Here is a 16481-nt window from a genome sequence, read left to right as displayed (position 1 = left end):
AAACTCCAACTGCATTGCTTTTCATGTACAGTATTCCCTTTGGTTTTACTCCATCTGGTTGTCAAGTGTCTTTAATTTACCTTGCTTACATTATTCTTTTTCACTTAAGGAATTATGGATCCCATTAAATTCCCTTTATAATATGCCTCCTAAAATTAGCATTTAATCTTAACTCTCTTAGGCAGTAAAACAAAAAACGGTTCATTTCCTTTAATATCAAATATTCTTTAAGTGTAATTAATATACCATTAAGTACTATTTAAGTAACTATTATATTCCCAAATACTCTTTAATGGCAACTAATTTTACTTCCTTTTCATTGCTTAGCATTTTATATTTCCCTGATAACAAACTTTTACGATGTTCCCAGGCTTTGCAGATAATTTAAAAGTCTACTCAGACTGACAATTGCTTTTAAGGTGTATCCTCTTTTTTTACTTTGATTTCATTGAGATATGTTATTTTCCTTAGTAAAATAAATTTTTGAATATACTTACCCGATGATCATGTAGCTGTCAACTCTGTTGCCCGACAGAAATCTAAGGTCGGGATACGCCAGCGATCGCTATACAGGTGGGGGTGTACACAACAGCGCCATCTGTGAGCAGGTACTCAAGTACTTCTTGTCAACAAGAACTCAATTTTCTCCTCGGTCCACTGGTTCTCTATAGGGAGGAAGGGAGGGTCCTTAAATTCATGATCATCGGGTAAGTATATTCAAAAATTTATTTTACTAAGGAAAATAACATTTTTCAATATTAATCTTACCCGATGATCATGTAGCTGATTCACACCCAGGGTGGTGGGTGGAGACCAGCATACATGTTAACATTAGAAGCTAAGTATCCCGTATCTCATTTTAGCAGTTATTCAAAATAACAAACATAAAATTAATAAGTACCTGGTAAGGAAGTCGACTTGAACCATTACTCTGCCTTTTTAAGTACGTCTTCCTTACTGAGCCTAGCGATCCTCTTAGGATGCTGAGCGACTCCTAGGTGCTGAAGTATGAAGGGCTGCAACCCATACTAAAGAACCTCATCACAACCTCTAATCTAGGCGCTTCTCAAGAAAGAATTTGACCACCCGCCAAATCAACCAGGATGCGGAAGGCTTCTTAGCCTTCCGACAACCCAAAAATATTTCAAGAGAAAGATTAAAAAGGTTCTGGAATTAGGGAATTGTAGTGGTGGAGCCCCCACCACTACTGCACTCGTTGCTACGAATGGTCCCAGAGTGTAGCAGTTCTCGTAAAGAGACTGGACATTCTTAAGATAAAAGACGCGAACACTGATTAGCTTTTCCAAAAGGTTGCGTCGAATATATTTTGCAGAGATCTATTTTGTTTAAAGGTCACGGAAGTTGTGACAGCTCTAACTTCGTGTGTCCTTACCTTCAGCCAAGCTTGGTCTTCCTCATTCAGAAGGGAATGAGCTTCTCGTATTAACAGTCTGAAAATAATAGGATAAAGAATTCTCTGACATAGGCAAAGATGAATTCTTAACTGAACACCATAAAGCTTCAGACGGGCCTCGTAAAGGTTTTTAAAATAGAACTTAAGAGCTCTTACAGGACATAATACTCTTTCTAGTTCATTTCCAACCATACGATAAGTTTGGAATATCGAACGATATTGGTCAAGGCCGAGAAGGCAGCTCGTGTTTGGCTAGAAAACCAAGATGAAGAACCTGTAGCCGTTTCGGATGAAAATCCGATGTTCTTGCTGAAGGCATGAATCTCACTGACTCTTTTAGCTGTGGTTAAGCATATCAGGAAAAGAGTCTTAAAGGTGAGATCTTTCAGGGAGGCTGATTGAAGTGGTTCGAACCTGTCTAACATAAGGAATCTTAGAACCACGTCTAAATTCCAACCAGGTGTAACCAAACGACGCTCCTTCGTGGTCTCAAAAGACTTAAGGAGGTCCTGTAGATCTTTATTGTGGAAAGATCTAAGCCTCTGTGACGGAAGACTGATGCCAACATGCTTCTGTAACCCTTGAAAGTGGGAGCTGAAAGAGATCGCTCTTTCCTCAGATATAAGAGGAAGTCAGCTATTTGAGTTACAGAGGTACTGGTCGAGGATACGGATACTGACTTGCACCAGTTTCGGAAGATTTCCCACTTCGATTGGAGACTCTAAGGGTGGATGTTCTCCTTGCTCTAACAATCGCTCTGGTTGCCTCCTTCGAAAAACCTCTAGTTCTCGAGAGTCTTTCGATACTCTGAAGGCAGTGAGACGAAGAGCGTGGAAGCCTTGGAGTACCTTCTTACGCGTGGCAGACGTAGCAGGTCCACCCTTAGGGGAAGAGTTCTGGGAACGTCTACTAGCCATCGAAGTACCTCGGTAAGTTATTCTCTCGCGGGCCAGAGGGAAGCAACTGGTGTCAACTTTGTCCCATCATGAGAGGCGAACTTCTGCAGTACCTTGTTGACAATCTAGAACGGAGGGAATGCATATAGATCTAGATGAGACTAATCTAGTAGAAAGGCATCTAAAAGAACCACTGCTGGGTCCGGGATAGGTGAGCAAAGTATTGAGAGCCTCTTGGACATCGAGGTTGTGAAGAGATCTATGGTTGGCTGGCCCCAGGTGACCCTAAGTCTCTTGCATACATCTTTGTGGAGGGTCCAATATGTTGGAATTATTGTCCCTTCCTACTGAGACAATCTGCTAAGACATTCAAGTTGCCTTGGAAGAAACTTGTTACTAGTGAAAAGTCTAGACCTGTTGAACAGGAGAGGAGGTCACTTGCGAACTCGCACCATGTCAGAGAGTAGGTCCCTCCTTGCTAGGAGATGAACATCAAAGCAGGGAGTTGTCCGTGTTCACCTCCACTACTTTGCCTTGAAGGAGAGACCTGAAGCTTTTCCAGGTCAGACGTACTGCCAGAAGCTTCTTGCAGTTAAAATGCATTGTCCTTTGACTCGAGTTCCATAATCCCGAGCATTCCCTACCGCCTAAGGTCGCACCCCAGCCTACGTCCGATGCGTCTGAGAAGAGAACGTGGTTGGGAGTCTGAACAGTCAGGGGAAGACCCTTTCAAAGGTTGATAAAGTCCTTTCATCAAGTCAGACCAGACTTATCTTCCGGAAACCGGGATCGAGACCGCTTCTAGCGTCTTGTCCTTTTCCAGTGAAGAGCTAGATGAAACCGAAGAGGACGGAGGTGTAGTCTTCCAAGTGACACCAATTGAACCACGGATGACAGTGTCCTAACCAGACTCATCCACAGCCTGACAGGGCCGTGTTCCTTCTTCAGCATCTTCTGGATGGATAGCAGGGCTGGGGGTTGATCGTCTTGTTCAGCCATGTCCTCATCAGAGGGTTCCTCATCCGAAACTGATGAGGAAACGGCAACGGAGTGGGCAACGTCTGACTCGCTGAATCCGGTCGCACTGGTGGATGCGTGACGGAGCCGGACACAAGATCATGGTATTGCTGCACAGTCTGTGAACTGTCAACCATGGGGATGCGAGGAAGTACAGCGACAACCCGAAACTGTCTAGACTGTCTGGGTAGTGCAGACAACCCCTTATCGGGTTGCTGAGGTTGCCGCACTGCGTCACAACAAGTCACCTCTGCTGGTTGTTGAACGTCTTCCCAGTGACACACTGAACGTCCACAACCACCTCCGAGAGTAGCTTAACGTCAACGTGCGACTGGCAACCCACACTGGGTCGCACCGGTGGAGGAACCATCTCAACTGGCGGACGTGAGTAGGATACCTCAGCGTCAACAGGGCGTACAACCAACCGGTAGGAAGGTCGTTGGCAAGAAGGTTCTTCTCCGTAAAAAATCCTCTATCAAGGACTAAGCTTGGACTGCATGTCTTGCAACAAAGCCCAAGGTCTATGGGAGCAGGTGTGGCAACAGACGGGGTTAGCGACTGAAGCGGAACCATTTACCCTCCCTGGAAGCATGTTATGCTTTAATTAAAGTCCATAGGAGGCTAAGCAGCTTAAGGCTCCTCTCCAAATGACAGAGTCCTCAAGGGAATATCAGAAGGAGGGAGAACAGCACTTTCTCATCTACAGGAACCATGTCCGAAAAAAGCTAGGTTATCTCAGTGAGGGTTTCACTGGTGCATAAGCAGTAGACCAGAAGGCAACGTTATGAAACTGCTTGACAGTCTGTGAACTGTCAAAAACTGAACTGTCAAAACCAACAGGTGCGTGAGGACATACAGCACTGGTGTATTAGTAGCACACCAGAAGGCAATGTCATGTAACTGTTAGACAGTCTGTGAGTTGGCAACAACCAAAGCTGTGTGGGGAAGCCTCAACTCCTGACTGACTAGTTTGCTGCGGGCGAGTGGCGGTAACCACAGTGTGTTGCTGAGGCTGACACACCGTGTCAAAACACGGCAGCTTGTAGTAGCTCACGCACGGCAACGGAGAGCTCCGTGTGTCTGTGGGAGTCAGCATGCGTCTGGCAGGGTCGACTGCGCATGGTGGAGGAGCTCTCACAACAAGAGTGTGGGAGCAGGCAGCCATGCCGGGCGCACAACCGTGGCAGGCTGTAGGCCAACGGGTGCATCGTCAACCTTCTCCGCAGTCGGAGTGTGGGAGCTGGCAACAACAAAAGCGGAGTGCTGGTGCGTGGGAGGGACTGCCGTGGGTTGCGGAGCATGCCGCATTGTGGCAAAACACGGCAGCTTGACAGCACCTTCCCACTGCTGATGCGGTAGCTCACGCATGTCAACGGAGGGTGCAGCATAAACATGCGTCTGGCAGGGTCGACTGCGCATCGGTGGTGGAGCTCTCACAGGTGGAGTGTGGGAGCAGGCAGCCGCAGTATCTGCTGAGCGCACAACCGTGGCAGGTTGTAGGTTAACAGGTGCAGTGTCAACCTTCTCAGCACGATACTCCTGCATGAAGGAAGCAAGCTGAGACTGCATATCTGCAGCATGGACCACTAGGGTCTATAAAAGACGGCAACAAACGGAGCTACTGTCCGTTGTGACTGAGGGTCTAAAACAGCTGGTGCGGCAACAGACGGAGTTACTGCCTGTTGCGGTACCACCTTGCCTCTCTCGGAAGGTGTGCAGTCGTCGAAGACTGCAGCGAGTCCGAACTGACCCGTTGGACTTGCGCGGAAGGGACCGACTTGCACTTAAAAGCTGCAAGATTTGGTCCATGGTTTCTGCGAGAAACCTCTTCCGCAGACGAGGAATAAATGGGCTCTCTCGTCTTTGTGTGGGTGGGGTGATCACGTCGGCAACGTGTGTAGATACACCCGAAACCACGGAGGGAAACGTCTGTTCGTCGATCAAGGCCTGTGGAACCCATAAGTCCTTCGACATTACTTCTCCCCTGGGCTTGGGAGCTTGTAAGAGGTATCGGACTAGGTGAACAACTGGCACGAACAGACGAACCCTCGAACGCAACACTGTAACACTTTGCGCATATCACTTTATCACTTTTGATTTTCTGTTTGCACTTATTTCACTGAACTCGAAACTTTAAGTGATTTGTACCTGAAACACGCAATCCTATCCTTCATTAAAAGGTAGCAATTGCGAAAACAGTTTTACAATGCAACAGAAAAACATAATGAAAGATAAAGAATTCAGTGGCTGGAAAAGAGACTAAACACTAGATCAAATAAACTACGTTTAAAATCTCTCACCGCATAAAGCCTGGGAACAAGAATAAAACTCTAGAAACGTTTTACCTTCTTCCCCTATAGCGACTAGGGAGAAGAGTAAAAAAACGAGAACAACGTTACCCGCTTGAACGAAACGTTTATTCTCCTCTCTCTCCCTCCGTCTCTATCTCTCTCTCTCTTTCTTGACTTAGAACCTGAGAGATGAGCCCAATTATATATCGTTAAAACATATTATTTGTTAAAGGAAAAAAACTGAAAGGTTTCCCAAATAAAAAGTTCCTTATAAGAATTAAAACCATTTAAGCTAAGAAAGAATGAACGAAACGCTAGAATCGGTTTACTCTTACTGCAACGTGAAACCGTGAAATACTCTCTCTCTATCGTAACGATAGAGCGCAAGTTGAACGTTCTAAACGTCAACAACTGCGGAGACTAAACTAAACGTTAGTTCATCTTTGAAAACAGTACGAGACTATCAAAGAAATTCTCTCAAAAACATTAAAATTAAAAAAGTATAAATTCTTAAAAGGAAATACGATATGACGGGCTCAATGTTAATTAACTTCGGTTCCAAGTAAGGACCGCCTACTATTAGGAAAGGTCGCATATAAACAAACATAAAAATTAATTTTTTATAAGTTTATAATAAATGGAAAGTTAATCGAAGAGGCCTATAAATGGTGGAGAGATATAAAATAAATAGATCTATAACTTGTTAAGCAAAATTACCAAAAACCTAAACACACTTCCGTCTAAGGGAGGGGTCGGTCATTTAAAAGTGAAAGAGAGTCCATACTCTCTTCGTCACCAACACTTCCGTCTAAGGGAAGGGTCGGCCATTTAAAAGTGAAAGAGTCCATACTCTCTTCGTCACCATAATTAAATCTATCCAAAACGAGTTCAAGTTTTGAAATGAAGATAAAACCCCTGCATAGCGAAAGCTCAAAACTGGAATAGTGTACTTCACCAAAACGTTGTGAAAACAAATCCAGTTAGGGACGGCGTATTTAGTAGGTCTTGCCTGTGGCACGACAGAGGAAAAATTGAATTCTTGTTGACAAGAAGTACTTGAGTACCTGCTCACAGATGGCGCTGTTGTGTACACCCCCACCTGTATAGCGATCGCTGGCGTATCCCGACCTTAGATTTCTGTCGGGCAACAGAGTTGACAGCTACATGATCATCGGGTAAGATTAATATTGAAAAATACATATACTAGACAGTGTGTGTATTATTTTTTCCACTTTTCAACTGGGTTTGTGAAGTACTAATTTTAGGTAACTTTGAAATACAGTAATTCCTGCGAATACAAAAATATTACAGTATTTTCAAGCCTATTTGACTGAGACAGCACAAAGTAATATAATGCACCTGAAGTAATTTAATTCCTATAAATATACTGAATAAACTGTAATAAGTATACATTTCCTTCATTTATACATCGCATGTCTCCAAACAAAAACATATAACAAATATATCAAAACATAAATCATGAACTGTATACTATAAATAACACCAACAGACTTACCTCTAACCGTTTTTTAAGGTGTGAAATTTCTTCATTTTTAGATTCACAAAGTACACAACCATCACCTGAAGGTCCTAAAAATAATAATAAAAAGATTTTAACAGCAGCAATGATAACAATAACAACAATAATAATAATACCACTAATAAGACAAAAAATATAACACACTTGATGGAGTAATAGTTCTACCAACGTAGAAAATTTTCTGGCCACTGCAGTAAACTACCAAATTTAGTTTTATTGAGGAACTAGGTTTCCCTCAAGACAGGATAATTTACCAAACAGAAAATAAGCTCTTTATCAAAGACCCAAGGGTATATTCCTTTTATAAGAATTCCTGGCCTGGCGAGGATTCAAACATTTGCCTAGTCAAAATCAAAGTACCTATAACTTGACCAAATGGCTCTAAAAAGCAAAATAAAAATCTGATTTCACCTCTCCTATACGTATTCCTATTAATTTCAACTTTTGAACACAGAATACAAATCAACCCTATAACTAACATTGTAGCCAATTGGTAAGTTTGCAACAATTGCCTGTTTTATGATAATCATATCAATAACAACCAATTTTCAATAATTACAATAAGCTGCAAACATGACTTTTAATTTCAAAACCCTTCAGCCTCAAAATCACAGACCCAAGGGGATATCTATTTCATGATAAGAATTTTTAGTCGGTAATGATTTGAATCTTTGCCGAGTCAAAATCAAAGTCATAGTGACTTAGACCATTCAGCTATAAAGAGATAAGAGTTAATTCTGAGTCTACCATGCACATTCCTGTCAATCTAATCAACATCAACCCATTTTCACTATTAAAGCTGATTGTAAATTTGTAACACTTAGCTGTTTTGAGATAATTTTATCACTAACACTCTTGATTTTTCTTTATTCAAATAAGCAATATTTACCTTCTATTATTGAATTCACTCTACTTCATGGTAACAGAACCCATGGAAAATTCATTTAATAAGAATTTCTGGCCAGGTATGTACTGTATTTGAATCTTTGTCAAGTCAAAATCAAGGTCATTATACCTTAGACATTTGGTTATAAAGAAAGATAAAAGTTAAGCCTGACTCGGCTCTACAAATTCCTGGAAAATTCATGATTTGTACTCAAAATATAAAATTAACCTTATTACTACCATTATACACGATTGGGAATTTTGTAATACTTGGCTATTTTATAATATTATCACTGATCAGTGATTTCCATATATCTAAATTAACCGCAAATACATTTTAATATCAAAGCCACTCTGCCTCAGGATCACAAACCCAAGTGGAAATTCATTTTATAAGAATTTCAGGTCGGGTAAGAATTTGAACCTTTACCGAATAGGAGTTAAGGTGACAGTGACTTTGACTATTCGGCTATAAAGAGAGGAGATTATTTGATTCTGACTCTGCCGAATATATTTTTGTCAAACTCAGCTTTTCTAATAAGAATCAAAATCAATCCATTGTCACATTCATAGCTGATTGGTAAGTTGGTAACACTTGTTTATTCTATATATTTTATAATAATTTTATTCTCATGCATAAGTTAATACTGTACTGGTAGGACCATCTGATTAAATACTTTTCTTTTTAGAGAAAGTGGCATTTAATTTTAATAACATTTTGTTTACCAAAAGCTCTCCATCCCATGCTTATCCTTCTTTTAATTTTGGTCTCATGTCCAGAGGAAACAGATACTGTCTTCCCTAAGTATGTATATTCGTTAACAATCTCTAGAGGTTACGTCCATAACGGCTATTTGTTGTCTCTCTGCATTTCCATTGATCATTATCTTAGCTTTACTCATATTCATTTTCAGTCCTACATTTCTGATTTCTCTATTCAAATCTTCTATCATCTTTTGCCATTCCTCCCATGATTCAGTAAACAGAACGTCTTCTGCAAATCTTATGTTGTTAAGGTATTCCCCATAAATATTAATTCCTAGTTTCCCAATCTAAATTTTTACACTTGGATACATAAGAAAAAGCACACATATCCTCAAGCCTGAAGTTACTTATTTCTGGATCATAGAAACTTTCTTCAATATTCTGTTGTTCCTCTAATTAAAAAAAAATCTTATTTAGTCATTGGTTGCTTGTGGGCCTCAATCAACTTATCAAAATCTTCTTTGAACTCCACCGCAAGTTCATCACTATAATATAGTAAATTCTTTGCTAAGTCTTTACTGGCTCACCAAAACTGGAATCATGAATGAATTATTGGTGCTTAGATTCCATCAGTCCAAGAAGCACTGATGCTTAATACTATTTGATAAATATTGTAGGCCTTCCAAAGTTCCTGTATGTTCATACCATCATCTGCCAATGTAACATCAACTGCCTGATGCAAGGTATGTCATAGGTAGTAATGCCTGAAAGGAGTTATGATGCCTTGGTTCATGGGTTGAATGAGAGATATAAAGATTTAAACCAAATATCTCAGTTTCCCGTTAGCTAACATGTGAAGGCAGCAATAAATAAGCAACTTAATAATGTGTATAAGGAAAAAAAGTTATTTTTAAACTAAAATATTTTATTTCAATACTTACCTCTGAAATGACCAAACTATGAACTGGAAATTTTATACAGGGAGGATATAGAATAACATGCTGCTGTAAATATGAGACACATGAACTGAAAGTAACATTGAAGTTCTACCTATCTACCTACCCTGAGAGTTCCATTTGATTGAAACAGTGGGAGGCTTCCATGAATCTAGTTTGTCTCCAATAGCTTTTCCAACCCCTTTGGTCAACTTTCCACGGCTAGCTCCAGATGTTGCACTTTCAGAGTCACCTATAGGAAACAAAAGTGCACATTACATAAAAATGTAATCTTGATGTCAATACAAAATTGAGGGTTAACAATACAATTTAAACCATACAATATTCAAACAACAGAAACTGTATTGTAATACTCTTGGACTTCTCACTGTACATGACAATTTAAGAGACCATGCATTACCTCCATCCAGTATGATATTCTATTATATTAAAAAACTTCTTATCTGGCACTTCAAGCTGCTCATTCACAACTTCAAGAAAAAAAATGTTAAATGTAATGCCATCCATAGGGTTAAGAAGATGGCAATGTATATCGAGAATGAGTACCCTCCTTGTTTCAAGTTCTGTTTTGTTATGCAGTTGTCATTATATTCAAGTTATAAAGATTTGCAGCAGGAAATAACTATTTTATTTATTACAATCCAAACTCAGATAATGATAGAAATGCCTCTTCTATGTATTAATCACAATCCAAACTCAGATAATGTTAAAATCATAATTACAATACAGAAGATGATAGAAAGGTCTCTTTTGTGTTTGTTGGTGATTTCAATGCTCACTATAGGGATTGGTTGGATTCTGTTAATACTACTTGATTGCAATGACTTAATAGCTTTAGATTTCATTTTTCAGCCTAGTTGTAAGCAAACACAGATGAAGCAACACACAAATCTAGTAATTGCTTTGACCTAGTAGTCACTGACTATAAGCAATACTAGTCCTTCAACTGGGAGGTCTTATCATGCACTAATTTTGATAGCAATGTAATTAAGACTAAGTAGTTTGTCCTGGACGTGAAATACACTTGTAATAAATTGTATAAGTTAAATCTCAAGCAGATTGGAATAGCATTTTTATGTATCTTTTTCTTTTAAACTGGTCAAAGTTGTATAAAGAAGATGAGCTTGTTGTTTTGAATGAAAATTTCTGCAAAATAGTTGATAAGCATCTTTCTCCTTTGGGTATTGAACTGCCTTATCAAACACAAACCATGGTTAAATGGCAATTGTAGACATGCTTATATCGAGGAATGGGAGGCATTTCGTCTTGGGGAAAGGAATATATCAGATTTGACTTGGAACAGTCATAAAAGAAACCCTTACATGTACAACTCAAATAGAAGATTAGAAGGCTACTATATAATTTGCATTCTTTGATATAGATATAACAGTTCCTTCTTTGCTTAAACCAGACGTCTCTGTCAATCACTATCCAAAAGAAAGTAAGCAGAGAAAGGAGATACTCACTCTGCATCACTCCTGTTCTCCTAAAATTAAAATACTAGTTGAGCTTTTCTGTTCTGTAGGGTTATGATTCCTTTACTTGACCGAGATGCTTAAAGATGCGTTTGTTTTTGGTAAAGGCTGCTGACTTCTTAGCTCCTAAGTTGTCAATTATAACTTGCAAGTTAGACAGAAAGAGGTTCTTTTTCAACTTGTTGGAAAAATTTTAATGCTACATCACTTGGTAAATGTGGTTGTGTTAGCTCTAGTCCTAATGATAACCTCCCAGTTCCAATAGCTCATAATTTCTAAAACCTTTTTGGATGTCTGTAGTCAAAACATATGAATGAATATGCTAAAAGTAATCATCTGCTAACTAGTTTGCAGCTTTAAGCTTTTCCAAGGGTCCCAGTGCTTGTAATACTCTTCTTGCAATTTTCAATGTTGTACAAACATCCCTTGACTCTAGTCATGAGGTTCATATGATTGGTCTTGACTTTTGTATTGCTTTTGACTATCTCAATTGTAAGATGCATTTTCAAACTTGAATAAATGGGAGTTGATGGATGACTTCTTAGTATCATTAATGAATTTTCAACTTGTAAATTGCAAAGAGTAGCATACAGTCAACATAGGCTACAAAACAAAAGTACAGTACAGGACTTAACCTCAGTACTCAGCCACTTCAAAATTGGTTGAATTTGGTTCCCAGATTTTGACGGGAAAAATGTTATTTTCATTAGTAAAATAAATTTTTGAATATACTTACCCGATAATCATGTAGCTGTCAACTCTGTTGCCCGACAGAATTCTATGGAGGGATACGCCAGCTATCACAATACTAGAAGGGGGTGTTCTTACCAGCGCCACCTGTGGCCAGGTACTCAAGTACTTCTTGTTGACACCTCCTCAATTATTCCTCGGTCCCACTGGTTCTCTATGGGGAGGAAGGGAGGGTCAATTAAATCATGATTATCGGGTAAGTATATTCAAAAATTTATTTTACTAATGAAAATAACATTTTTCAATATTAAACTTACCCGATAATCATGTAGCTGATTCACACCCAGGGGGGTGGGTGAAAACCAGTGTACAAGATTAAAGGATAGCTAAGTATCCCATATTTCATATAACAGTTATCTCAAATAACAATGAAATAATAAGTACCTGGTAAGGAAGTCGAATTGAACCGTTACTCTGTCTCTTTTTTAAGTTCGACTTCCTTACTGAGCGCAGCGTTCCTCTTGGAGGCTGAATCAACCCAAAGGTGCTAAAGTATACAGGGCTGCAACCCATACTAAAGGACCTCATCACAACCTTTAACCTCGGCGCTTCTCAAGAAAGAATTGACCACCCGCCAAATCAACAAGGATGTGGAAGGCTTCTTAGCCGACCGAACAACCCATAAAAAGTATTCAAGAGAAAGGTTAAAAAGTTATGGAATTATGGGAATGTAGTGGCTGAGCCCTCGCCTACTACTGCATTCGTTGCTACGAATGGACCCAGGGTGTAGCAGTACTCGTAAAGAGACTGGACATCTTTGAGATAGAATGATGCGAACACTGACTTGCTTCTCCAATAGGTTGCATCCATAACACTCTGCAGAGAACGGTTCTGTTTGAAGGCCACTGAAGTAGCCACAGCTCTCACTTCATGTGTCCTTACCTTCAGCAAAGCAAGGTCTTCTTCCTTCAGATGAGAATTTGCTTCTCTAATCAGAAGCCTGATGTAGTAAGAAACTGAGTTCTTAGACATTGGTAGAGAAGGCTTCTTGATAGCACACCATAAGGCTTCTGATTGTCCTCGTAATGGTTTTGGCCTTCTTAAATAGTACTTAAGAGCTCTAACAGGGCAAAGTACTCTCTCTAGTTCGTTCCCCACCATGTTGGACAGGTTTGGGATCTCGAACGACTTAGGGCAAGGACGGGAAGGAAGCTCGTTTTAGCCAAAAAAAAACGAGCCGCAAGGAACATGTAGCCGTTTCAGATGTGAAACCTATGTTCCTGCTGAAGGCGTGGATCTCACTTACTCTTTTACCTGTTGCTAAGCACACGAGGAAAAGAGTTTCTAATGTGAGGTCCTTAAAAGAGGCTGATTGGAACGGTTCAAATCCTGATGACATTAGGAACCTTAGGACCACGTCTAGATTCCAGCCTGGAGTGGACAACCGACGTTCCTTTGAGGTCTCAAAAGACCTAAGGAGGTCCTGTAGATCTTTGTTGGAGGAAAGATCCAAGCCTCTGTGGCGGAAAACCGCTGCCAACATACTTCTGTAACCCTTGATCGTAGGAGCTGATAGGGATTTTACGTTCCTTAGATGTAACAGGAAGTCAGCAATCTGGGTTACAGTGGTACTGGTTGAGGAAAACTGCATTGGCCTTGCACCAGCTTCGGAAGACTTCCCATTAAGACTGATAGACTCTGAGAGTGGATGTCGTCCTTGCTCTGGCAATCGTTCTGGCTGCCTCCTTCGAAAAGCCTCTAGTTCTTGAGAGACTTTCGATAGTCTGAAGGCAGTCAGACGAAGAGCGTGGAGGTTTGGGTGTACCTTCTTTACGTGAGGTTGACGCAGAAGGTCCACTCTAGGAGGAAGAGTCCTGGGAAACGTCGACCAGCCATTGCAGTACCTCGGTGAACCCTTCTCTCGCGGGTCAGAGGGGAGCAACCAACGTCAACCGTGTCCCTTTGTGAGAGGCGAACTTCTGAAGTACCCTGTTGACAATCTTGAACGGCGGGAATGCATACAGGTTGAGATGGGACCAATCCAGCAGAAAGGCATCCACGCGAACTGCTGTTGGGTCTGGAATCGGAGAACAATACAAGAGGAGCTTCTTGGTCATCGAGGTAGCGAATAGAACTATGGTTGGCAGACCCCACAGGGCCCAAAGTCTGCTGCAAACATTCTTGTGAAGGGTCCACTCTGTGGGGAAGACCTGACCCTTACGGCTGAGGCGATCTGCCATGACATTCATATCGCCCTGAATGAGCCTCGTTACCAGCGTGAGCTTTCGATCTTTGACCAAATGAGGAGGTCCCTTGCGATCTTGAACAACTTCCTCGAATGAGTCCCTCTCTGCTTGGAGATGTAAGCCAAGGCTGTGGTGTAGTCGGAGTTCACCTCCACCACCTTGTAAGCTGGAGGGACTTGAAGTTTATCAAGGCCAGATGAACTGCCAACAACTCCTTGCAATAGATGTGAAGTGTCCTTTGCTCCTGATTCCATGTTCCCGAGCATTCCTGTCCGTCCAGTGTCGCACCCCAGCCCGTGTCCGATGCGTCCGAGAAGAGACGGTGGTCGGGGGTCTGAACAGCCAAAGGTAGACCTTCCTTGAGAAGAATGCTGTTCTTCCACCACGTTAGAGTAGACCTCATCTCTTCGGAAACAGGAACTGAGCCAGTCTCTAGCGTCATGTCCTTTATCCAGTGAGCAGCTAGATGATACTGAAGGGGGCGGAGGTGGAGTCTCCCTAACTCGATGAACAGGGCCAGCGATGAAAGTGTCCCTGTTAGACTCATCCCCTGCCTGACTAAGCATCGGTTCCTTCTCAGCATGCTCTGGATGCATTCTAGGGCTTGGAAGATCCTTGGGGCCGACGGACAAGTCCAAAAAGCTCGACTCTGAAGATCCATACCCAAGGAAACAATGGTCTGGGATGGAACGAGCTGAGACTCCTCAAAATTGACCAGGAGGCCCAGTTCCTTGGTCAGATCCATAGTCCATTTGAAAATCTCCAGACAGCGACGACTTGTGGGAGCTCTTAAAAGCCAGTCGTCTGACGGAGCCGGACACAAGATCATGATACTGCTGCACAGTCTGTAAACTGACAATCATGGGCAAGCGAGGAAGTACAGTGACAACCCGAATCTGTCTAGACTATCTGGGTCGTACAGACAACTCCTTAACGGGTTGCTGAGGTTGCCGCACTGCGTCACAACAAGTCCCTTCTGTTGGTTGTTGAACGTCTTCCCCGTGACACATTGACTCCGTAAACAAAAATCCTCTAACAAGGACTAAGCTTGGACTGCATGTCATGCAACACAGCTCAAGGTCTATGGGAGCAGGTGTGGTAACAGACGGGATTAGCGGCTGAAGTGAAACCATTACCTTCCCTGTAAGCATGTTATGCTTAAATAAAAGTCCATAAGAGGTTATGCAGCTAAAGGCTCCCTCCAAATGACAAAGTCCTCAAGGGAATATCAGAAGGAGGGAGAAAAGAACTTTCTCATCTACAGGGACCTTATCCTAGAAAAGCTAAGTTCTCTGAGTGAGGGTTCACTGGTGCAAAAGCAGCAGACTAGAAGGCAATGTTATGAAACTGCTTGACAGTCTAGTGAGTTGGCAACAACCCAAGATATGTTGAGAAGCATGCGGTAAGGTATGCAGAGCATGATGAATGCAGAGTATGCTGTATGCAGAGCATGCTGTATGTAGAGCATGTTGTATGCATAGCATGCTGAAAGCAGAGCATGCTGTATGCAGAGCATGTTGTATGCAGAGCATGCTGAATGCAGAGCATGCTGAATGCTGAGCATGTAGTAAGCAGAGCCTGCTGTAAGCAGAGCCTGCTGTAAGGAAAGCAGAGCGTGTGCATGGCGTTTAACATTTCTCAGAAATTCCATGACCAGTGCTAGAGTGCTTTATGCATGCTTGCATGGGATTTAAAAATCAACATAATGTTTACCTTACATTCATAACTCATGATTCATATTGTTGCCATGGTTAGAAAATGGAGGTAAGGTATGCTGAACAGCAGAGTCAGAACGAGCTGGAACAACAACAGTGGAAGGTGCAGAATCAGGGTGCACGGGTTGAGCTCGGTGCAGCAGCTGAGGAGACTGACTCACAGGTGGAAGAGGTTGTACCTCCACCGAGAGTTGCACCACCGGTGGAGCAGCCAGGGGAGGAGGAGGAAGAGTGGGGTAATCCTCCTGATCCCAAACCGAAGGTTGCCTTAAAGAAGGCTGAGGCTGAACAACACTGGGAACAGCGAACACAGAAAGAGGTTCAACATCGTACGCCTGGCAGATGGTCCTGCGACTGGGTGCAGCGAGTGCAGGCGGGTTGAGCACAGGCTGAAAGGGTGCAGGGGAGGTGCAACACTCTCAGCCCGACACTCACACAACAGGTCCGAAAGCTGTGCTTGCATGGACTGTAGTAGAGTCTACAACATCGTACGCCTGGCAGATGGTGCTGCGACTGGGTGCAGCGAGTGCAGGCGGGTTGAGCACAGGCTGAACGGGTGCAGGGGAGGTGCAACACTCTCAGCCCGACACTCACACAACAGGTCCGAAAGCTGTGCTTGCATGGACTGTAGTAGAGTCTACAACATCGTAC

The 16481-nt window shown here is 42.0% G+C and overlaps 1 protein-coding gene across 2 annotated transcripts in view; it reads right to left on the bottom strand.

Moving 5' to 3' along the window:
- LOC137629488 (spermatogenesis-defective protein 39 homolog) overlaps nt 1–16481 on the bottom strand; it is a 194352-nt gene that overhangs the window by 84708 nt on the left and 93163 nt on the right. For both annotated transcript variants that reach the window (XM_068360822.1, XM_068360821.1), the window contains exons 4-5: nt 9811–9936; nt 7135–7208 (exon numbers count right to left, since the gene is read on the bottom strand). In XM_068360822.1, coding sequence (XP_068216923.1) covers nt 7135–7208; nt 9811–9936 — 200 coding nt within the window. The remainder of the gene's footprint in view (nt 1–7134; nt 7209–9810; nt 9937–16481) is intronic.

The sequence above is a fragment of the Palaemon carinicauda genome, chromosome 37 (genome assembly GCF_036898095.1).
Source record: "Palaemon carinicauda isolate YSFRI2023 chromosome 37, ASM3689809v2, whole genome shotgun sequence".
Lineage (NCBI taxonomy): Eukaryota > Metazoa > Arthropoda > Malacostraca > Decapoda > Palaemonidae > Palaemon > Palaemon carinicauda.
This window is presented reverse-complemented; position numbering and strand designations above follow the sequence as displayed.